Source organism: Neoarius graeffei, chromosome 11, assembly GCF_027579695.1.
Source record: "Neoarius graeffei isolate fNeoGra1 chromosome 11, fNeoGra1.pri, whole genome shotgun sequence".
NCBI classification, from domain to species: domain Eukaryota; kingdom Metazoa; phylum Chordata; class Actinopteri; order Siluriformes; family Ariidae; genus Neoarius; species Neoarius graeffei.
The window spans coordinates 30,777,646-30,802,008 of record NC_083579.1 but is presented as its reverse complement, the minus strand read 5'-3'; the positions used below and the strand labels follow the sequence as shown (position 1 = coordinate 30,802,008).

The 24,363-nt window shown below is 42.8% G+C and overlaps 1 protein-coding gene across 4 annotated transcripts in view; it reads left to right on the top strand.

Annotated features, from left to right (window-relative positions):
- bcl11ba (BCL11 transcription factor B a) overlaps positions 1 to 24,363 on the top strand; it is a 69,303-nt gene that overhangs the window by 9,813 nt on the left and 35,127 nt on the right. For all 4 annotated transcript variants that reach the window (XM_060933707.1, XM_060933708.1, XM_060933706.1 and 1 more), the window contains exon 2: positions 12,343 to 12,726. In XM_060933707.1, the coding sequence (XP_060789690.1) occupies positions 12,343 to 12,726 (384 nt within the window). The remainder of the gene's footprint in view (positions 1 to 12,342; positions 12,727 to 24,363) is intronic.

Genomic DNA, 24,363 nt, shown 5'->3' with positions numbered 1-24,363 from the left:
CGTTTCTTTTCCCCTTGGCGCAACACAGCCAATGCTCTGAATGGCTTTAATTGGCGCAGGGTAAATGTTTATATCTGGACGGCATTATAAAAGCTTTCAAGATTTAAACAGGGAAATTTATGAAGGTTGTAAAAAAGAAAAAAAAAGAAATTTGTAAAAAAAATGTTATGTGTCATCTAATTAGGCTGTGAGAGTCTCAGCGGTGAGGAACGTCATGAAGAAGTTTAGATGTTATCAGATTGTTGATAACTAAAGAGATGTGAGGAGTAATGATGGCATGTGTGTGTGTGTGAGTTCTTTACACCAACACCTTATAATTTTTTTATTTTTCAATCAGATTCCCATTAATAAAATACCTGTGAGAAGTAAATTAACGCAATTTTCCGCCTTGAGGAGGTGACAGGAATTACACAGGCCTCGCCACAGTTTAAAATGGAAACGTGTTTTGTGTGTGTGTATGTGTGCATGCACGCGTGCATCGTTCATTTTTAGATGCTCAGTTTGCTTTTTTTCTCGTTTTTGTGCTTTACACCACCAACGGAAATCCTATTAGAGCTCACTCTGACTCATTGAGCCTTATTAGGTAAATTAGGACGTCGTCAGGAACCGCCAGTGTCAATCATTTACAACGCTCTCTCTCTCTCTGAGTGTGTGAGAGGCCTCAGTAGTAGCATCAAGCTAACTGATTATAAGGTGGAAGTCATGCTGAGAGAGTGTTGTGTTAGTAACAGCACTACAGCTCTGTACTGACGCCATACATTACTGCAGGGTTCGAGACACGGGGCTGTGGTTCTTCAGGTGAGACCAGAGAACCTTCAGGAGTTCAGCAAGCAAAGCTAGGGGTGTGTAAAAACAAACAAACAAACAAACAAACAAACTAACTAACCTACATAGATAGATAGATAGATAGATAGATAGATAGATAGATAATATACTACTACTATAATAATAATAATAATAATAATAATAATAATAATGTCACATACTAATACTACTAGTAATAATAACATTTAAAAAAACAATTTATTCAGTTTTATTTTAATAAATATACAAACAGAAAAACTAAAACTACTACTACTAATAAATAAAAAAATTATTATTTAGCTCTTGCTATGGCTATAACAATAAATAAATAAAATTCTAAACACTAAATATAACCCATTTATTTAAGACTATTTAAATGAATAAATAAATTCCAAAACTACTACTACTACTACTAATAATAATCAAAATTCTAAACATTAAATAAAAGCCATATATTTAATAATATTTAAATAAATAAGTAAATGAAAAAACAATAATAATAATAATAATAATAATAATATTCTAAACATTAAATAAAAGTCACATATTTAATAATATTTAAACAAACAAATAAATAAATAAAATAAAAAAAAAATACGATTACTAATAATAAATACAATTCTAAAAAAAATTAAAAAACCCCAAACGCAATTGATGTATTTAATACGATTTAAACAACAAACAAACGAATCATACTAGCAAAGCTGTTTCAGTAATGATTTATTTCCTGTATTTTAATCCTGACCTGAGAACTCGAATATAAATGTAATTTTTGATAAAGACAGCAAAAAAGTGTTGTTTTATTCTGTGTGTGGATAATTCACGATTAATTTATGATTAAAATGCTCCAATATCAAACAGGAAAAATCTCAGTCAAACAAACAAACAAACAAACAAACAAACAAACAAACAAACAAACAAACAACAACACATGAATATCATATGATATAAATATTATTTAATTTAAAACATGATATAATATTATAATACATTCAATTATCTTCATAAATAATTATCCTTAAACTTTCAGATCTTCTTCCGTAGTCGGTGTCACACGGATCCTGTCTGTAGGAACCCCAACTCTCTTTCTTTTCTTTTCTTTTCTTCTCCTCCACTTCCATCCTTCTGCCCGTCTCAATAAAGACAAATAACATTTGACATTTCCGCCTCCCTGATAGAATTATACAGAGTATTTGTTGAAGGATCAGAGAAAATGATGAACTGTAATGTTACCTTGGTGACAGCATTGTTACCACTGGAGGAGAAGTGTGCGCGTGTGTGTGTGTGAATGAGTGTGAGTGAGTGAGTAAGGGATGGCACACTCCCTGCTGTTTGTCTAGACTAGTGAAAGGGAACACGCACACACACACACACACACACACACACACACACACACACAGAACTTGATTCATTTTCTCATCTCTGAACAAAGTGGAGAAAGATTTTTTTTTTACATATATCACAGGATTACTAACTGAATGTGCATGAGTGAAATACCTGATTAGAACACCTGGCGTGTGGTGTGTGTGTGAGTGTGTGAAGGGAATGGAATGGAAGGGGGGGGTTACATATTTTCTTTGAAAGTGCACAGTGACAGCATACAGTGTTGCATGCTAGCAGTGTTTCCTGTGGTTGAGAGAGAGACGGCTAGAGAGAGAGAGAGAGAATTTGCAATCGTTTGATATATTTTCTTGCTCTTTCCATCTTGAATCTGGTTGAGAAAGGGACAGAGAGACACAGAGAAAGATAGAGAGATAGAGAATTTGAGCTGCTGCACACTTTTTTGTACTTGTTCTCTCCTCCTGGAGATGGAATGAGTGAGAGAGAGAGAGAGAGAGAGAGAGAGAGAGAGAGGTGGGGTAGATGGAGAGAGACAGAGAGAGAGGTGGGGGTAGATGGAGAGAGAGGGAGAGAGAGAGAGGTGGAGGTAGATGGAGAGAGAGGAAGAGAGAGAGGTGGAGGTAGATGGGGAGAGAGAGAGAGAGAGAGAGAGAGAGGTGAGGTAGATGGAGAGAGAGGAAGAGAGAGAGAGAGGTGGAGGTAGATGGAAAGAGAGGAAGAGAGAGAGGTGGGGTAGATGGAGAGAGAGGGAGATGGAGAGAGAGGTGGGGGAAATGGAGAGAGAGAGGTGGGGTAGATGGAGAGAGAGGGAAAGAGAGAGGTGGGGGAGATGGAGAGAGAGAGGGAGAGAGAGAGAGAGAGAGAGAGGTGGGGTAGATGGAGAGAGAGGGAAAGAGAGAGGTGGGGTAGATGGAGAGAGGGAGAGAGAGAGAGGTGGGGTAGATGGAGAGAGGTGGGGGAGATGGAGAGAGAGGGAGAGAGAGAGGTGGGGGAGATGGAGAGAGAGGGAAAGAGAGAGTTGGGGGAGATGGAGAGAGAGGGAGAGAGAGAGAGGTGGAGGTAGATGGAGAGAGGTGGGGGAGATGGAGAGAGAGGGAGAGAGAGAGGTGGGGTAGATGGAGAGAGGTGGGGTAGATGGAGAGAGAGGGAAAGAGAGAGGTGGGGGAGATGGAGAGAGAGAGGGAGAGAGAGAGAGAGAGAGGTGGGGTAGATGGAGAGAGAGGGAAAGAGAGAGGTGGGGTAGATGGAGAGAGGGAGAGAGAGAGAGGTGGGGTAGATGGAGAGAGGTGGGGGAGATGGAGAGAGAGGGAGAGAGAGAGGTGGGGGAGATGGAGAGAGAGGGAAAGAGAGAGTTGGGGGAGATGGAGAGAGAGGGAGAGAGAGAGATGGGGTAGATGGAGAGAGGTGGGGTAGATGGAGAGAGAGGGAGAGAGAGAGGTGGGGTAGATGGAGAGAGAGGGAGATGGAGAGAGAGGGAAAGAGAGAGGTGGGGTAGATGGAGAGAGAGGGAGATGGAGAGAGAGGGAAAGAGAGAGGTGGGGTAGATGGAGAGAGGTGGGGGAGATGGAGAGAGAGGGAGAGAGAGAGAGGTGGGGTAGATGGAGAGAGAGGGAGAGAGAGAGGTGGGGTAGATGGAGAGAGAGGGAGATGGAGAGAGAGGGAGAGAGAGAGGTGGGGTAGATGGAGAGAGAGGGAAAGAGAGAGGTGGGAGAGATGGAGAGAGGTGGGGTAGATGGAGAGAGGTGGGGTAGATGGAGAGAGAGGGAGAGAGAGAGAGGTGGGATAGATGGAGAGAGAGGGAGAGAGAGAGAGGTGGGGGAGATGGAGAGAGAGGGAGAGAGAGAGAGAGGTGGGGTAGATGGAGAGAGGTGGGGTAGATGGAGAGAGAGGGAGAGAGAGAGGTGGGGTAGATGGAGAGAGGTGGGGTAGATGGAGAGAGAGGGAGAGAGAGAGGTGGGGTAGATGGAGAGAGAGGGAGATGGAGAGAGAGGGAAAGAGAGAGGTGGGGTAGATGGAGAGAGAGGGAAAGAGAGAGGTGGGGGAGATGGAGAGAGAGGGAGAGAGAGGTGGGGTAGATGGAGAGAGGTGGGGGAGATGGAGAGAGAGGGAAGGAGAGAGGTGGGGGAGATGGAGAGAGAGAGAGAGATGCGGGGTAGATGGAGAGAGAGGGAGAGAGAGGGAGATGGAGAGAGAGGGAAAGAGAGAGGTGGGGTAGATGGAGAGAGAGGGAAAGAGAGAGGTGGGGGAGATGGAGAGAGAGGGAGAGAGAGAGAGGTGGAGGTAGATGGAGAGAGGTGGGGAGATGGAGAGACAGGGAGAGAGACAGAGAGGTGGGGTAGATGGAGAGAGAGGGAGAGAGAGAGAGAGGGAAAGAGAGAGGTGGGGTAGATGGAGAGAGAGGGAAAGAGAGAGGTGGGGGAGATGGAGAGAGAGGGAGAGAGAGAGGTGGGGTAGATGGAGAGAGAGAGGGAGAGAGAGAGAGGTGGGATAGATGGAGAGAGAGGGAGAGAGAGAGAGGTGGGGGAGATGGAGAGAGAGGGAGTGAGAGAGAGAGGTGGGGTAGATGGAGAGAGAGGGAGAGAGAGAGGTGGGGTAGATGGAGAGAGAGGGAGATGGAGAGAGAGGGAAAGAGAGAGGTGGGGGAGATGGAGAGAGAGAGAGAGAGGTGGGGTAGATGGAGAGAGAGGGAGAGAGAGAGAGAGGTGGGGTAGATGGAGAGAGAGGGAGAGAGAGAGAGAGGTGGGGTAGATGGAGAGAGAGGGAGAGAGAGAGGTGGGGTAGATGGAGAGAGAGGGAAAGAGAGAGGTGGGGTAGATGGAGAGAGAGGGAGAGGGAGAGGTGGGGTAGATGGAGAGAGAGGGTAAGAGAGAGGTGGGGGAGATGGAGAGAGAGGGAAAGAGAGAGGTGGGGGAGATGGAGAGAGAGGGAGATGGAGGGAGAGGGAGAGAGAGAGGTGGGGTAGATGGAGAGAGAGGGAAAGAGAGAGGTGGGGTAGATGGAGAGAGAGGGAGAGGGAGAGGTGGGGGAGATGGAGAGAGAGGGAAAGAGAGAGGTGGGGGAGATGGAGAGAGAGGGAGAGAGAGAGGTGGGGGAGATGGAGAGAGAGGGAGAGAGAGAGAGGTGGGGTAGATGGAGAGAGAGGGAGAGGGAGAGGTGGGGGAGATGGAGAGAGAGGGAAAGAGAGAGGTGGGGGAGATGGAGAGAGAGGGAGAGAGAGAGAGAGGTGGGGTAGATGGAGAGAGAGGGAAAGAGAGAGGTGGGGTAGATGGAGAGAGAGGGAAAGAGAGAGTTGGGGGAGATGGAGAGAGAGAGAGAGAGGTGGGGTAGATGGAGAGAGGTGGGGTAGATGGAGAGAGAGGGAGAGAGAGAGAGGTGGGGTAGATGGAGAGAGGTGGGGTAGATGGAGAGAGAGGGAGAGAGAGAGAGGTGGGGTAGATGGAGAGAGGTGGGGGAGATGGAGAGAGAGGGAGAGAGAGAGGTGGGTGTAGATGGAGAGAGAGGGAAAGAGAGAGGTGGGGTAGATGGAGAGAGGTGGAGGTAGATGGAGAGAGGGAGAGAGAGAGGTGGAGGTAGATGGAGAGAGGTGGGGGAGATGGAGAGAGAGGGAGAGAGAGAGGTGGGGTAGATGGAGAGAGAGGGAGAGAGAGAGAGGTGGAGGTAGATGGAGAGAGGTGGGGGAGATGGAGAGAGAAAGCGAGAGAGAGGTGGGGTAGATGGAGAGAGAGGGAAAGAGAGAGGTGGGGTAGATGGAGAGAGGTGGAGGTAGATGGAGAGAGGGAGAGAGAGAGGTGGAGGTAGATGGAGAGAGGTGGGGGAGATGGAGAGAGAGGGAGAGAGAGAGGTGGGGTAGATGGAGAGAGAGGGAGAGAGAGAGAGAGAGGTGGAGGTAGATGGAGAGAGAGGGAAAGAGAGAGTTGGGGAGATGGAGAGAGAGGGAGAGAGAGAGGTGGAGGTAGATGGAGAGAGAGGGAGAGAGAGAGGTGGAGGTAGATGGAGAGAGAGGGAGAGAGAGAGAGGTGGGGGAGATGGAGAGAGGTGGGGGAGATGGAGAGAGAGGGAGAGAGAGGTGGGGAGATGGAGAGAGAGGGAGAGAGAGAGAGGTGGGGTAGATGGAGAGAGAGGGAGAGAGAGGTGGGGAGATGGAGAGAGAGGGAGAGAGAGAGAGGTGGGGTAGATGGAGAGAGAGGGAGAGGGAGAGGTGGGGGAGATGGAGAGAGAGGGAAAGAGAGAGGTGGGGTAGATGGAGAGAGAGGGAGAGGGAGAGGTGGGGGAGATGGAGAGAGAGGGAAAGAGAGAGGTGGGGGAGATGGAGAGAGAGGGAGAGAGAGAGAGAGGTGGGGTAGATGGAGAGAGAGGGAAAGAGAGAGAGAGAGAGAGAGAGAGAGAGGTGGGGTAGATGGAGAGAGAGGGAGATGGAGGGAGAGTGAGAGAGAGAGGTGGGGTAGATGGAGAGAGGGAAAGAGAGAGGTGGGGGAGATGGAGAGAGAGGGAAAGAGAGAGGTGGGGGAGATGGAGAGAGAGGGAGAGGGAGAGGTGGGGGAGATGGAGAGAGAGGGAAAGAGAGAGGTGGGGGAGATGGAGAGAGAGGGAGAGAGAGAGAGGTGGGGTAGATGGAGAGAGAGGGAAAGAGAGAGGTGGAGGTAGATGGAGAGAGAGAGAGGTGCGGTCGATGGAGAGAGAGGGAGAGAGAGAGGTGGAAGTAGATGGAGAGAGAGGGAGAGAGAGGTAGAGGTAGATGGAGAGAGAGGGAGAGAGAGATAGAGGTGGGGGAGATGGAGAGAGGTGGGAGAGATGGAGAGAGAGGTGGGGGAGATGGAGAGAGAAGGCGAGAGAGAGGTGGAGGTAGATGGAGAGAGAGGGTGAGAGAGAGAGAGAGAGAGAGGTGGGGGAGATGGAGAGAGAGAGAAAGAGAGAGGTGGGGGAGATGGAGAGAGAGGGAAAGAGAGAGGTGGGGGAGATGGAGAGAGAGGGAGAGGGAGAGGTGGGGGAGATGGAGAGAGAGGGAAAGAGAGAGGTGGGGTAGATGGAGAGAGAGAGAGAGAGAGAGAAGTGGGGGGAGATGGAGAGAGAGAGAGAGGTGGGGGAGATGGAGAGAGAGAGAGAGAGAGAGGTGGGGTAGATGGAGAGAGAGGGAGAGGGAGAGGTGGGGGAGATGGAGAGAGAGGGAAAGAGAGAGGTGGAGGTAGATGGAGAGAGAGGGAGAGAGAAGTGGGGGGAGATGGACAGAGAGGTGGGGGGAGATGGAGAGAGAGAGAGAGAGGTGGGGTAGATGGAGACAGAGAGAGCGAGAGAGGGAGAGAGAGGTGGGGGGAGATGGAGAGAGAGGGAAAGAGAGAGGTGGGGTAGATAGATAGACAGAGAGATTCTCTCTCTCTTTTCCCAGTTCAGAGTTGTGACTTCATCAAACTAACCCCTTTCCCTTCCTCGCCTTCTATTCGTCCACAATCTCACACAGTGTAACGGCTGCACAGGCTACAGAGAGGAGGGGGCAAAAACTTTCAAAACTTTCCTGAGCATTGTAAAATTGGGAGATTGGGGGGAAAAAAAACTACGCTGATGACACACAGCTTAGCTTTCACTGCCTTATCTACTGCACCGTGCTGGTGCTGCAAGATCCCATGATACACACACACACACACACACACACACACGTGCTCACGCGCAGGTGCATCCTTAGTGAACATGACACTTGCTTAGATCCTCATGTTTATGCAAGTTTAGCAGCGCAATGTTTGTTTCATCATCATGTTGAATTTCACATGCCTGTATATATATATATATTCACCGGCCACTTTATTAGGAACACCCACCCACCTGCTGGTTTATGCAGTTCTCTGATCAGCCGATCGCACGATGCATCACAACGCAGATACAAATCAGGAGCTTCAGTTAATGTTCACTTCAAACATCAGAACGGGAAAAACTGTGATCTCAAAGTGTGACTTTCTTTCACTGTGGCATGGGTGTTGGTTTGAGCCAGATGGGCTGGTTTGAGTATTTCAGAAACTGCTGATCTCCTGGGGTTTTCACACACAACAGTCTCTAGAGTTTACACAGAATGGTGCGAAAAACAAAAAACACTGAGTGAGTGAGCGACAGTTCTGTGGGTGGAAACAAACGCCTTGTTGATAAGAGAGGTCAGAGGAAAATGGACAGATTGGTTCGAGCTGCCAGGAAGGATAGATACAGTAACTCATATAATCACTCTTTACAACCGTGTTGAGCAGAAAAGCATCTCAGCATGCGACAGCAGAAAATATATATTAATAACTACAAATGCTGTACATAATCGTTCATAATTATTGCTCACTTTACGTTATTAGAGCTAGCACGTGTACGGTATATCTGCATTCGCTTGGAGAATTCTTATAGCGGGTGAATAACTTGTATCCGACTTCAAGCATTTCTGTAGCTGTTATTTCGTTCATATTTCTGGTTCAAAAGTCGATCATCGCCTGCGCGAGCATTATCACACGTTACAAATGCGTCTGCGCTGGTAATTGGCTGCGCTGATAAATTGCAGATGGATGCGCAGCCTGCTTGAGTAATTTATCATCTAAAATTAGCGAGTCCTTTGGGAGCTGTAAACATGGCTACCTGCGTGACATGCAACGAGTCGCATCAGCCTCTATCTCTGGTCTTCTTTTTTTTTCACGTGTGCTCGGTAACGTGTGAAGAAAAGCCTTCGCGAGGTGTGATTTTCATGCTGGTATTCTTAGAGCCTGACCTAATGTGCTAGCATAAGGATGTGTTGCTCTAGATAAGGGTGTCTGCTTTATCAAAAAAAAAAAAAAAGAAAAGGCAGCTTTTTGTTGTTGTTGTTGTTGATGATGCCTTTTACACAGCATGTGCGCATGGTGTATTTGCGCTGACCGATATTATGACAGTTTGCTAATTTCTCTGCGTAACTCATGGTGTTAATATATCGTAGTAGCGGTTGCCTTTTTTGTGTGTGGTGCAGCGTCGAGCGTTAAGCTCAAAAGCGGTGACAGGAAGCTAAGGAGTGCGAAGTGGCAGCCTGAAAGGTGTTTGTCTAGATCTTAATGATTAGCACAGCACAAGCAGAAGCTGTCACATGTAACATCAACAGAGCTGAGGACGCGATCAGGCCTCCGTCGAGTTCCTCCACAGCTCTCCACTACAAAGGTGCGATTGCGACCGCGCTTTGAACAGCGTGGGCCGATATTTCCAAATGGAGGCGTCCAGGAGGCCGAGGGTGTCCGGTGTGGCTGCGGTTTATCTTTACTCTGAGATCTGCACTGCTTCATGTTTAAACCAATCCCTCACCCACTTGGTCTCTTCCCTCTCATGTACTGTCCTGCTTTTCCTCGCGCTCAGCCTCACAAGTGACGCATTGTGTATTAATAACAGTGCCGCGCGCTCAGGTCTCGGCCCCACATATGGATGTTTATCAGGAGTTTGGCCCGGAGCAGGATGGAACATGCCGCAGAGCGCTGCCTTGTGTGTGGCCGGTGTGATGATTAAGTGGAGAGTCTCCTTTATTCTCTCCGACTTTAGAGCCGCTATCACGGGACACGGGGAATCGAAACAGGCTCCGCTTTTATTTCCTTCACTTTATTTAACAAGCTGAGGAATGAGTTAAAGACGCACAGATTCCTGAGCCGACAACAAACAGCACCATACAGCTCACATTATATCACATACAGGCTCTTTACTGTGGGCCTACACCACGTGGACTCTCTCTCTCTCTCTCTCTTTCTTTCTGAAGACAACCATTTTGGACCACTAGAATTCCTTCCGTCCTTCCATTCCCCTTTTCCTTTCTTTTACTTCCCTGCATTTCTTTCTTTCTTTCTTTCTTTCTTTCTTTCTTTCTTTCTTTCTTTCTTTCTTTCTTTCTTTCTTCATCTCTCACATGTTCTTTCTTTCTTTCTTTCTTTCTTTCTTTCTTTCTTCATCTCTCACATGTTCTTTCTTTCTTTCTTTCTTTCTTTCTTTCTTTCTTCATCTCTCACATGTTCTTTCTTTCTTTCTTTCTTTCTTTCTTTCTTTCTTACTGAAGACAACTATTTTGGACTACTAGAATTCCTTCCTTCCATTCCCCTTTTCCTTTCTTTTACTTCCCTGCATTTCTTTATTTCTTTCTTCATCTCTCACATTTTCTTTCTTTCTTTCTTTCTTTCTTTCTTTCTTTCTTTCTTTCTTTCTGAAGACAACCATTTTGGACCACTAGAATTCCTTCCTTCCATTCCCCTTTTGCTTTCTTTTACTTCCCTGCATTTCTTTCTTTCTTTCTTTCTTTCTTTCTTTCTTTCTTTCTTTCTTTCTTTCTTTCTTTCTTTATCTCTCACATGTTCTTTCTTTCTTTCTTTCTTTCTTTCTTTCTTTCTTTCTTTCTTCATCTCTCACATGTTCTTTCTTTCTTTCTTTCTTTCTTTCTTTCTTACTGAAGACAGCTATTTTGGACTACTAGAATTCCTTCCTTCCATTCCCCTTTTCCTTTCTTTTACTTCCCTGCATTTCTTTCTTTCTTTCTTTCTTTCTTTCTTTCTTTCTTTCTTTCTTTCTTTCTTCATCTCTCACATGTTCTTTCTTTCTTTCTTTCTTTCTTTCTTTCTTTCTTTCTTTCTTCATCTCTCACATGTTCTTTCTTTCTTTCTTTCTTTCTTTCTTTCTTTCTTACTGAAGACAGCTATTTTGGACTACTAGAATTCCTTCCTTCCATTCCCCTTTTCCTTTCTTTTACTTCCCTGCATTTCTTTATTTCTTTCTTCATCTCTCACATGTTCTTTCTTTCTTTCTTTCTTTCTTTCTTTCTTTCTTTCTTTCTTTCTTACTGAAGACAACCATTTTGGACTACTAGAATTCCTTCCTTCCATTCCCCTTTTCCTTTCTTTTACTTCCCTGCATTTCTTTATTTCTTTCATCATCTCTCACATGCTCTTTCTTTCTTTCTTTCTTTCTTTCTTTCTTTCTTTCTTTCTTTCTTTCTTTCTTTCTTTCTTTCTTTCTTACATGTTCTTTCTTTCTTTCTTTCTTTCTTTCTTTCTTTCTTTCTTTCTTTCTTTCTTCATCTCTTACATATTCCCTTATTCTTTCTTTCTTTCTTTCTTTCTTTCTTTCTTTCTTTCTTTCTTTCTTTCTTTCTTTCTTTCTTTCTTTCTTTCTTACTGAAGACAACCATTTTGGACTACTAGAATTCCTTCCTTCCATTCCCCTTTTCCTTTCTTTTACTTCCCTGCATTTCTTTATTTCTTTCATCATCTCTCACATGCTCTTTCTTTCTTTCTTTCTTTCTTTCTTTCTTTCTTTCTTTCTTTCTTTCTTTCTTACATGTTCTTTCTTTCTTTCTTTCTTTCTTTCTTTCTTTCTTTCTTTCTTTCTTTATCTCTTACATGTTCCCTCTTTCTTTCTTTCTTTCTTTCTTTCTTTCTTTCTTTCTTTCTTTCTTTCTTTCTTTCTTTCTTCATCTCTTACATATTCCCTTAGTCTTTCTTTCTTTCTTTCTTTCTTTCTTTCTTTCTTTCTTTCTTTCTTTCTTTCTTTCTTTCTTTCTTACATGTTCCCTCAGTCTTTCTTTCTTTCTTTCTTTCTTTCTTTCTTTCTTTCTTTCTTTCTTTCTTTCTTAAAAACAGAGTGAGAAACTGTTCCTCAATCCCTAATTGCTAATCTGAAACGCCTCGAACGTGCTTCTCTTCCTGTTTATATACAACTGTTTTAAATTTCCGAAATGATCCGAAAACTCGTTCTGCATTCCCGACATGGTTCAGATCTTATCCTGCTACGGTGCATTGTGAGATATCAGGAGTGCGTTGGAGATTCCAGACTTGAGATGCAGGACACCAGGGAGGGTGTCTACATTATTATGCTGATCATATCCATACAGTCAGGCAAAGATCAACAAGTGTAAATGTGTGATCATGAAACAGGACGAAAAGGTGAAACTCAGGAAGAGCAGATACACAAGATGATAAGATAAGAGTTCATTATAAACAGCTCACAGACCAGCGAAAGCCCTGCAGACTAGAAGAGAAAAATATATATACAGTCCAGGTCAGTCATACAAAGGGAGAATCCATGACACTTTTTACACACACACGCGCGCACACACACACACACACACACACACACACACACATGATGTAGTGCACTGCTGCTCTTTAGGCACATTATTTTGCTGTGTATATATAAAACAGTGTGCTCTGTGTGTGTGTGTGTGTGTGTGTGTCCCCACAGCTGAAGCTGAGCATGTGGATGCAGATTTGTCACTGGCCGAGCTCGCCGGTCACCACACCCCCATGCTGCTGGACCCCAACATGGTCGCCCCTCTGCCCCCAGGCCTTGGAGACCACGACCTCCTGACGTGTGGCCAGTGCCAGGAGACTTTCCCACTGGGCCACATCCTGCTCTTCATCGAGCACAAGAAGAAGCAGTGCCAGGGCACCCACGGCTGCTATGACAAGATGGCGGACCGCAGCAGCCCCTCGCCACCGCGCACCGAGCTGAGGAAGGTGGAGGAACCGGTTGAAATCGGAATCCAGGTGACACCTGAGGACGAGGACGAGAGACTGCTGACGCCTCCGAAAGGAATTTGCCCGAAGCAAGAGAGCGGCCTGGCAGGTGAGTGTCAGTGTCTTAGAACAAACTAACCTCAAACCTTTAACACCTACAATAAGGCCTTTCTGCTTTTGCTTTTTGCTGGTGTGTGACAGATTTAATACGACCTCAGCTAAAATGTGTTACTCAGGAAACACGATAACGTACTTGATGAGTCCGTAAACTATAAATAGGAGGCTGTGGAGTGAGAGCCTGAAGACTGAAAACAAACAACAACAGGCATGTAGGACTCAAACTGGGAAATTAATCAATCACACAAGTGTTTAATCCTCCTACACGATGCAATTTGTCAATGCAAATCTTTAAAAAAATTTATTAAACAGCGACATGTTATACTTTTTTATCTGTTTTTAGTTACAACCCATGTTCAGGAAACAAGCTCTCATTTTTCTCTTTCTCAAACTGATAATACAGCTTTGAACGAATCCATTAAAGGGAAAATCTTCTGCCGTGAACAGTCACAGCCTTACAACTGACTGCTACAAAGCGCTGACACTGGAGACTCCATAAATCCATAAATGTGAAATAAACATCTCCTTACAACAAACCTCACCGTCTCGACAGATCTGTTTCCTGTCATACAATTCCTTAATGGATTAGCTGTTACAGTTGAAACGATAAGGTATCAGAAAGAAGGCATTAATATATCAGAGCTGTGCATTAATATAACGCTGCACTAGTGACAGAGCTGCTGTTCTAGAAAATGAATCAACCTCCTGACCAATCAGAATCCAGAATTCAGGAATGACAGTGAAGTGAACAGGAAAGCTGTGTAGTTATGAGACTTTAAAGGGATTAAATTGGTTAGGAATTGATCACAGTATGAATAATACACACACACACACACACACGGAGCATTTTCAGACAAAGGGAAGTGCGCTCATTTCCCTCTGTAGGATCCTGTCGTGATTGTGATAGTGCTCATCTCCGAGGCCTCGAGAGAGATTGTTTTTCCTTCAGCTGATTTCATTAGGGGAGCCTGTGCTGCGCCGAGTGAAACATCACATTACGGACTCGACGCTCCCCCACAGTCCTCACCACACACACACACACACACACACACACACACACACACACACACACACACACACACATGCCACCACCCCTTTTCTAAACCCCCTGAAGGACTCTGGTAGTTGAAACAAATTGTGCAAAACGTGACAGAGAACTCAGCGCTCACTTTCATGGAGAAATCCAGCCTGAGCCATCTGCTTAAAAAGGTGAAAAACTCATTAAAATTCAAATACTCAAAATGAGAGGGAGAGAGAGAGAGAGAGAGACAGAGAGAGAGAAGGATTAAAAGAGCCAGTTTGCTATTGAATTGGGGTAAAGAGTCAGTTTAGCTCAGTCCAGCTGCAGGGTGAGATCTCTCTCTCCCTCTTTCTCACTCTCTCTCTTGCTTTCTGTCTGTCTGTCTCTGTCTCCCTCTCTGTCTTTCTGTCTGCCTGTGTCTCCTTCTCTTTCTGTCTGTCTCTGTGCCCTTCTCTGTCTATCTGCCTCTCTCTGTCTGTGTTTCTGTCTGTATGTCTCCGTCTTTCTGTCTGTCTCTCTCTCTCTGTGTATCTGTCTCATTTGATTTCTCTGTCTCTCTCTGTCTTTCTGTCTGCCTGTCTGTGTCTCCTTCTCTGTCTATCTGTCTTTCTGTCTCTGTGTATCTGTCTCTTTTGATTTCTCTGTCTGTCTCTCTCTCTGTCTGTCTCCTTCTATGTCTCTCTGTCTGCCTGCCTGTCTGTCTCTGTGTCTCCTCCTCTGTCTATCTGTCTTTCTGCCTGTCTGTGTCTCTTTCTGTCTGTCTCTCTCTCTGTCTCTCTCTGCTTATCTGTCTCTTTTGATTTCTCTGTCTGTTTGTCTGTCTGTCTCCTTTGCTGTCTCTCTGTCCCTCTCTGTCTGTTTCTCTTGAGTTCTCTCTTTCTCTCTGTCTCCCTCTGTCTCTCTGTCTGTGTCTCCTTCTCTGTCTATCTGTCTTTCTGTCTGTCTCTGTCTCCTTCTCTGTCTATTTGCCTTTCTCTGTCTGTCTGTCTGTCTGTCTGTCTGTCTGTCTGTCTGTATGTATCTGTCTCTTTTGATTTCTCTGTCTGTCTTTCTTTCTGTCTGCCTGCCTGTCTCTCTGTGTCTCCTTCTCTGTCTATCTGTCTTTGATTCTGTTTGTCTCTGTCTCTTTCTGTCTGTCTCTCCCTCTGCTTATCTGTCTCTATTGATTTCTCTGTCTGTCTGTCTCCCTCTGTCTCCTTTGCTGTCTCTCTGTCTGTCTGTCTTGAGTTTTCTCTTTGTCTCTTTGTCTCTCTGTCTTTCTGTCGGCCTGTCTGTGTCTCCTTCTCTGTCTATGCCTTTCTGTCTGTCTCTGTCTCCTTCTCTGCCTATCTGCCTCTCTCTGTCTGTCTTTCTCTCTCTATGTATGTCTCTTTTGAGTTCTCTGTCTGTCTGTCTCCTCCTCTGTCTCTCTGTCTGTCTGTCTGTCTGTCTGTCTCTTTCTGTCTGTCTCTCTCTGCTTATCTGTCTCTTTTGATTTCTCTGTCTGTCTGTCTGTCTGTCTGTCTGTCTCCCTCTGTCTCCTTTGCTGTCCCTCTGTCCCTCTCTGTCTGTTTCTCTTGAGTTCTCTATCTCTCTCTCTGTCTCCCTCTGTCTCTCTGTCTGTCTGTCTGTCTGTCTGTCTGTCTCCTTCTTTGTCTATCTGCCTTTCTCTGTCTGTCTGTCTGTCTGTCTGTCTGTCTCTATGTATCTGTCTCTTTTGATTTCTCTGTCTGTCTGTCTTTCTGTCTGCCTGCCTGTCTGTCTGTGTCTCCTTCTCTGTCTATCTGTCTTTGATTCTGTTTGTCTCTGTCTCTTTCTGTCTGTCTCTCCCTCTGCTTATCTGTCTCTATTGATTTCTCTGTCTGTCTGTCTCCCTCTGTCTCCTTTGCTGTCTCTCTGTCCCTCTCTGTCTGTCTGTCTTGAGTTTTTTCTCTCTCTCTCTCTTTGTCTCTGTCTTTCTGTCTGCCTGTCTGTGTCTCCTTCTCTGTCTATGCCTTTCTGTCTGTCTCTGTCTCCTTCTCTGCCTATCTGCCTCTCTCTGTCTGTCTTTCTGTCTGTCTCTCTCTATGTATCTGTCTCTTTTGAGTTCTCTGTCTGTCTGTCTGTCTGTCTGTGTCTCCTCCTCTGTCTCTCTGTCTGTCTGTCTCTGTCTCTTTCTGTCTGTCTTCTCTCTCTGCTTATCTGTCTCTTTTGATTTCTGTCTGTCTGTCTGTCTGTCTCCCTCTGTCTCCTTTGCTGTCCCTCTGTGTCTGTTTCTCTTGAGTTCTCTATCTCTCTGTCTCCCTCTGTCTCTCTGTCTTTCTGTCTGTCTGTGTCTCCTTCTCTGTCTATCTGTCTTTCAGTCTGTCTCTGTCTCCTTCTCTGTCTATCTGCCTCTCTCTGTCTGTCTTTCTTTCTGTCTCTCTCTGTGTATCTGTCGCTTTTGAATTCTCTGTCTGTCTGTCTGTCTGTCTCTGTCTTTCTTTCTGTCTGTCTCTCTCTTTCTGTCTGTCTGTCTGTCTCCCTCTGTCTCCTTCACTGTCTCTCTGTCCCTCTCTGTCTGTCTGTCTGTCTGTCTCTCTTGAGTTCTCTCTCTCTCTCTCTCTCTCTCTCTCTCTCTCTCTCCCCTACTTAGTTATCTTCCAAAATAGTGCAGTCGAGTCCTCCACAAAGATGCAGCCAGAGGGATCATGGGAAATGGGTCTCATAAAATAATATTCAGGGTTGGACAAAGTTGGCAGGGGAAAAGCAGTTGGAGCGGCTTATGACACTGGCTCCGGTTTTAATAACGTCTTTTTTTTTCTTTTGTAAAGCTTCCTTGTTTGCAAAGGTTTCCTGCGGCATCAAAGACAATTTACTCGCTGCCACCATGCCATGGTGCACATTTAAATACACCCTTAATAACCAGGAGGAACCTAATTTAGTCCGAACCCCACATGGCGCGGAGCCGCCTTACAGCGTTTGTTGGTGTTAATTACGGAAGATGATGTGGAGATTTCATTGCAAACGGTTTCACATTTCAAAGCCTTTACACTCCACAGCACACATAGCATGTGTCATCACTGAGGCTTTATCATCAAAGCATGAGTTTAGTGGCAAAAATCACATATATTTCACATGTGAATCACATGATTATTCACATGGCTTTTTTTTTATCAGGGTAGTCTTCATGTAAATTTGCGGATATTCACCTAAAATCCATTTCTTCCTATTTTTAATATCTGTGATTTAAATCAGTGACTCTAAAATCACATGTGAGTAATGAACATGAGTAAAAATACGTGGAAAACACGTGCAGGTGCATTTCACCACGAGGCACACGTGAACAGTGTGAAAGAGAAGAAATCACATGGGATAAAGACATCTGAAAAACAAATCTTGTGACGAATCAGAAGTGAAACAAGGCGTCATGTGGAAAGAAATGAATCGTGCAAATCATGTATGAAAAGTGAATCATAATGTGAAAAAGAAATGAATCACATGAAAAAAATCACATGTGAAAAATGAATCAAATGAAAAACGAATAAATCATGTGAAGAATATTGTGGAAAAAATGAGTCATGTGGAAATAAATGAATTGTGAGAAAACAAATCACAGGTGAAAAAAATGATTCATGTGGAAATGACGGAGTCATATGCAAAATCATATGTGAAAAATGAATCGAATGAAAAGTAATGAATCATGTGAAGAATATCATGGAAATAATTGAATTATGTGCAAATCACAGGTGAAAAATGATTCATATGAATCAAATGACTGAATCATATACAAAAGCACATGTGAAAAATGAATCGAATGAAAAATTAATGAATCGTGAAGAATATCATGGAAATAATTGAATTGTGTGAATCAATTGACTGAGTCATATGCAAAATCATATGTGAAAAATGAATTGAATGGAAAATTAATGAATCGTGAAGAATGTCATGGAAATAACTGAATTATGTGCAAATCACAGGTGAAAAAATGATTCATATGAATCAAATGACTGAGTCATATACAGAATCACATGTGGAAGGAAAAGTGAATCAGGTGAAAAGTAAAGGAATCATGTGGAAAAAAACGTGAAATTCTATGAAACGTCATTGATCATATGGCTATATACATATACACACCAGGGAATCCAAATCAGTATACCTTTCCTTGTGTGTGTGTGTGTGTGTGTGTGTGTGTGTGTGTGTGTAGGACCAGAAATATGAATATGCATTTAATACAATATCCACCTATCATGGCAAGCCATTCAATCTTCCTGGATTTTTTAAAATTACTTTTAAATTACTCGTAATAAGCCAAATTCTATTTTAAACCGCTTTCTTAATAAGCTCTGGTTTGAAGAAGAAGGGAGGAGAAAGAAAAGGAAAAGAAGGGGAGGGATGAGGGATAATTTTTAATCTTGTTTAAACTTCACCATTTGAATAATGGGTTATTGGAATGAAAGATGAACATTTGCCTCCGTAAATCATATTGTGGTGACTACGAGTAAATTTTAGCCCTTTCATTAGCTCGGTGTCGGAAGAGAAGGAGCGAGAATTCTCGAGCTGGCTGAGAATAAAGGCAGAGATGAAATGTCCTCGGAAAATGATTAAGAAGCTTGAATGTCAGCTGGGTGTGCAGCTAAACATGTGCACGCTGCCTTGTGTTCATAATTGCCTCCCAGCAGGTTAAAGTATTCTTTTATGCTAAACCTTTTCCGCTTCCCATTTGTTCTCTACGTGAAATAGAAAATGACACGCAGAAAAACACTCGGGCTCCGTTTCGGAGGAGGGGGGGAAAAAAAACAACATAGCAGCGGTGCTCGTACTCTCAAAGCGCAGATCATTTTTCATGAATTTGCTTTTTTTTTCTTTAATATATCCATCTGTCAGCTTCAAATGGAAAAATGAGAGCGAGTGAGAGAGAGAGAGAGAGAGAGAGAGAGAATCCAAGGAGGACAAGTGTGTGTGTGTGTGTGTGTGTGTGTGTGTGTGTGTGTGTGTGTGTGTGTCTCAGAATCAAAAAAGCTAATTCTGAGCAGAACAACATTATCATCATCCCCAGAGCTGCAGTTTGATCTTTTTCTCCCTCCGTCTGGCCCCCGACACGCGACTGCTGTTTTGACAGGCCTTAAACTCCACCGATTCATTCGCACACGTCAACCTGCATCACATCACATCGTCCGTGCACACACACACACACACACACACACACACACACACACACACACACACACACACACACACACACACACACACACACACACATATGATGAACTGCTCTGGACAGCAAGACCGGTGCCACATTTAAGTATTTCATATATACACTTCTGCCTATATGCTCCTGTATATTTCTCCTATGCATAATACATAATACTATGTACCTTCAATCTCATATCTGGTTAGAAGGTGTTTTTTTTTTTCCTTCTGGCACTCTGATTCAAATTCAGATCACAGGTTTATATAAATGCACTCGTTCTCTGATACATAAGAGCCTTTGATTGGAGAATTACTGCAGTGATTAATGTTTCAGCTGGCAACAATTCTTTTAACCCAAACTGATGCAGTGAGTAGCTTCTCATTTCTTAAACAAATACGTTGGAAGACGTAGCCCGTGCTCATGAAAAAGATGTTACTGTGTTTCAGAAGGGTCAAACTATTGGCCTGCGTCAAGCAAAGAAAACAACTAAGGAGATTACTGAAATGACTGGAATTGGATGAAGAACTGACTAACACATTATTAAAACCTGGAAGGATAGTGATGAACCGTGAACTTCGTGGAAAAAATGTGGTTGGAAAAAGATCCTGACTGACCATGATCAGAGATCACTTAAATGCTTGGTGAAGTCTCATCTCATCTCATTATCTCTAGCCGCTTTATCCTGTTCTACAGGGTCGCAGGCAAGCTGGAGCCTATCCCAGCTGACTACGGGCGAAAGGCGGGGTACACCCTGGACAAGTCACCAGGTCATCACAGGGCTGACACATAGACACAGACAACCATTCACACTCACATCTACGGTCAATTTAGAGTCACCAGTTAACCTAACCTGCATGTCTTTGGACTGTGGGGGAAACCGGAGCACCCGGAGGAAACCCACGCGGACACGGGGAGAACATGCAAACTCCGCACAGAAAGGCCCTCGCTGGCCACGGGGCTCGAACCCGGACCTTCTTGCTGTGAGGCGACAGCGTTAACCACTACACCACCGTGCTGCCCTTGGTGAAGTCGAATCGTAAAAAAAAAATAAAAAATATCAACAGTAGAACTCATGGCTTTGTTTAATAATGAAATTAAGAGCATTTCCACACTCATAATGTGATGAGAACTCACAGGATTGGGATTAAACAGCTTTGTGTCCATAAGAAAACCACTTGTTAGTGAGACTAATCAGGAGAAAAGCCTTCAGGTTACTAGGGAGCATAAAGATTGGATTCTGGAGCAATGGGAAAAGGTCATGTGGTCTGATAAGTCCAGATTGACCCTATTCCTGAGTGATGGGTGTGTCAGGGTAAGAAGGAAAGCACATGAAGCGATATGTCCATCATGCATAGTGGCTGCTGTACAAGCCCCTGGAGGCAGTGTTATGATCTGGGGTTGATTCAGTTGGTCAGGTCGAGGCTCAGCAATGTTATGGGGCAATAAAATGAAGTCAGCTGACGACCTGAATGCACTGAATGACCAGGTTATCATCACATCACTGGATTTTTTTCTTCCCTGATTTCACTGGCATAAAATTAGGGCTCAGATTGTGAAAGAATGGTTCAGCAAGCATAAGGAATCATTTTTACTCATGAATTAACCACCACAGAGTCCTGACCTTAACCCCATTGAAAATCTTTGGGATGCTGGATTTTATTCCTCTTATGTCACAGTCATACACTGTGGTATAAGAGAAATAAAACATGTATAACACACAGGATGTGCTGATTTGAGGTAACAGTAACCACTCAAGAGTTTTGTGTAAATATCAGCAGCATACACACTTCCTCACTTCTACAATCAGAACATATAACCAGGTAGCTGCAGAATGTAATCATATCTAGTAGTGCTAATTAAATAAAATATGGCATTTTGCATAGCCAGAGGCTACAAGAATTGCTGCCAGGGTTGAGATGAAGGTTTGTGTGTGTATGTGTGTCAGGATTCACATATCTCCTCTAATGAGGTTTAAAGACGAGTTTTATTGAACTTATGATACTACTTTCATACTTGAGCTAATTAGCATAACTAACACTTTGCTAGCTAACCTCGAAACGTATTGCGTATGATGGACATCATGGACAAGTGTTGCGATATGACATTTTTGCAGTATCACCAACGCCTCACACTAGGCAAGGTTCAAAAACACTGACTAAATTAATCATCATTTTTCTCAAATGATTAAAGGTGCTGTTGGTAATTTTTAAACCTGTTTCTAAAGATATACAAATCACATTATTTCAAAGACACCTTCGGAAATCTGTGATTCACAATACAGCTGTGTGATAGACTGATTCGTTTCTTAGTTCTACGCTTGTGTTTGAAATTTTTTTCTGGCCCAGAAGTGTAACATATTGGCTCATCCTAGTGCTTTTTTCCCTAAAATGCGACTCACAATGTATGTGTTATTTCAGCAACGGAGGTGGAGGTGATTACGGCAAAAGTTAGAATGCTTGCCTATGTTTTTATTGAAAGGGCCGTAAAAATGCAAATTGCCATTTTAATACAATTACATGTATGTATCATGCTGTTTTTTGGCTGCGGATGTACAAAGGATCTGGAATTATTTGACAGTTTTTGGTAACTTATGGTGTTTATTGTGAATTTTCATGTCTGAATAAAAAAATACAGTTATAAAAATGCATCATGAGCTCCAGTGAAGTGTTCATATTGATGTAGAAGTGAAGGGAAAGTGGCATCATGTGGCTGTTGGATGTCAATTTTATGGTAGTAGGTGTTGATTTGTTATCCACACTCAACACGGATTCTATCTCAGCTTGACACATCAGTGAGTGAGTCAGTATCAAAAACTAAAAAAAAGGGGGGAAAAAAGCATCCAGAAGTCTCATGCTCTGAAAAGCTTAGCTGGGTCAGACAGGGTCACTAACTAGAGTAGTATCATGATATAATAATAATATTGCAATAAATTATGAAGCAACATGCTTTTTTAAAAAAGTCTGAGTGACGCTGGGATGAACTGTACATCTATAATGTTACTGACTGTAACAAGAAGCTGACTGGACATTAAAGGTGCACTCAGTGATTTTTAAGGCGGCAAAATTATGGTGCCATTCTTCACGTATTGCAGATGCTTCGATAAAATATCTCCTCAGAGCTGAAACTATGAATAATTTTAGTTTCATTAAGGTCTGCCTCATGTGTTTTGAAGGCTTGGCTTTTGAGAGGAACGAATAAGAAAGACTAATGGTGTATTTGTTGGAGGAGGTTATGTTATGTTTTCACCTCAATTTGTTTGTTTGTTCCCAACGTAACTCAAAAAGTAGTGAACGGATTTGGATAAAATTTGGTGGACAGCTTTAGTATGATCCTAGGTTTGAAGGAGAACTGAAGTCATTTTTAAACTTGCTTTATTTCTTAATTAACGGGTTATTCATTTACGTTTTCGGTTTTAGTAACCTTATATCGTGACTCGTATTGGCAACGATTGCAATTAAATATTATACTTATCGACCTATTCGGTTTTTAGCCATGTTGAATTTAGTTCGTTTGGTCCACGGCAGGCGTTGCTTATCCACGCAATCTTCACGAGACTTGTGCGAGACTTTGAAATGTGAAGTGTCAGCTATTGGTCACTTTGATTTCCGCTGTATGTTTTACTTCTGTTCTACGATGTCTTGCACAGGTCTCAACGAATCTTGTTTATGGCCATTGCTTTGACATGTGGACTGATATATTACGTAGCATATTTCAAACACTCATAACTTGTTATAGCAGTGACAAAATAGCTATCAAAATACATTCCTATATTTAATAAAATGAGAAATAGAATTTTGATGATAAAAAAAAACTTGCTTTCAGTTCTCCTTTAAGGGTTAGGGTTGATTTTGATGTTAATAATATGTGGCTTGGTGAAGGGATGTGGTCTAAATTACACCAAAATTGTACAAGCTTTAAACACTGCAAAATGTCATATTCTCTACTATATTACATACACATTTCATAAACATTCAAGTATAAAAAGTCAATATAAGTCAAGTCAAATCAATCAAGTCAATTTTATCTATATATCGCTTTTAACAACAGTCACAAAGCAGCTTTACAAAAAAAAAACCTTTCAAACATATGAATTTATCCCGAAAGCAAGCCTAAGGCAATGATGGTGAGACGACATGACGAAGAAACCTTCAGAGGAACCAGACTCAAAAGGGAACCCCTCATCATTTAGGTGATAACAGATAGCATGATTATAAATAACTCACTTCTGTAAGTAAATGTGTCCTATATGGTCAAAAAATGCACTTGTGTAACCAGGAAATTAATTATAGTTTTGACACAAAGTCTATTTTATTGAACTGTGTCTCAATAATAACTATGAAATTCTCTTCGAACCTTTTTGAACCTATCCTGAAGACCTTCTCGTGTCCATTACAACATGCTGATTCCACAGACTGCTTCCAGACTTGTAACTTGAAAAATATACATTTAGATAATATTCATCTTTTTTAAATGTGGCACAATAGTTATCATTCTATCCACATTCACTGGATATGAACAATCATGTGCTCTGATTGGCTGCTCTACTACTAGGCTATCAGCTCATATACCATGAGTAGAGAAAAACAAAATGGTGGAGCGTGTTGCTGAACCAACCAAGGACGAAATAAAAACTCTACTCGAAAACAAAACCCCATAAAATAAAATAAAAAAGCAACAAAATATGGAATGAAAGTATTTGATGGTAAGAACGCATCTTTTTTTATTTTTCAAAAATTATTATTATTATTATTATTATTATTATTATTATTATAGCATTTTTCACAAATTGCGACTGTCATTTCACCCGTTTGTTTACATTCTTCATCTTTAAGCATTAAAATTTGTTGAATTTTTTAGACTGGTTCAAAAGCTCAAACAAGTTTGAAAATTACAGAACTGAAATGTCCAAGGAAGAATTAAAAAAAATGTCTAAAGCGATTCTATACCTCGGCACGACACCAAGACGGCGCTTTCTACAAAAAAAAACAAAACTAAAGTCAATTAGTGCAGCCATCGATAGGTTTTTAAGAAGTCCGTCTCAGCAGAAATGATTTTGCTGGACATTTTGTATAAAGTTTTTATTTATCAAATTTGCAAAAAATAAAAATAAATACGCTCTGTTTCTCAAACCTCGTTGGCTATCAGCTCATGTACGACTCGATTTGGTGGAATAAATGTGAAATATTTTTTAAATGTATATGGTTATTCACATTTTTTCGCAAGCCGAAACACCATGATATAAATCATCTATCACGAAAAGGTCTTTAATTATCATGAATATAATTTTGCCATAGTTCCCACGTCTAAAAGATTGAAATTGTGGGTTACATGATTCAATTAATCTCACATCTTTTCCTTTTTGATTCAAGGTCAAAATGATGCTAGAATGTGGCTCGATTCTGTTCTTAACCCTGAAACATGGTTAAAAAACAACAACTTGAAATCGCCCCCCCAACACACACACTCACACATATTAA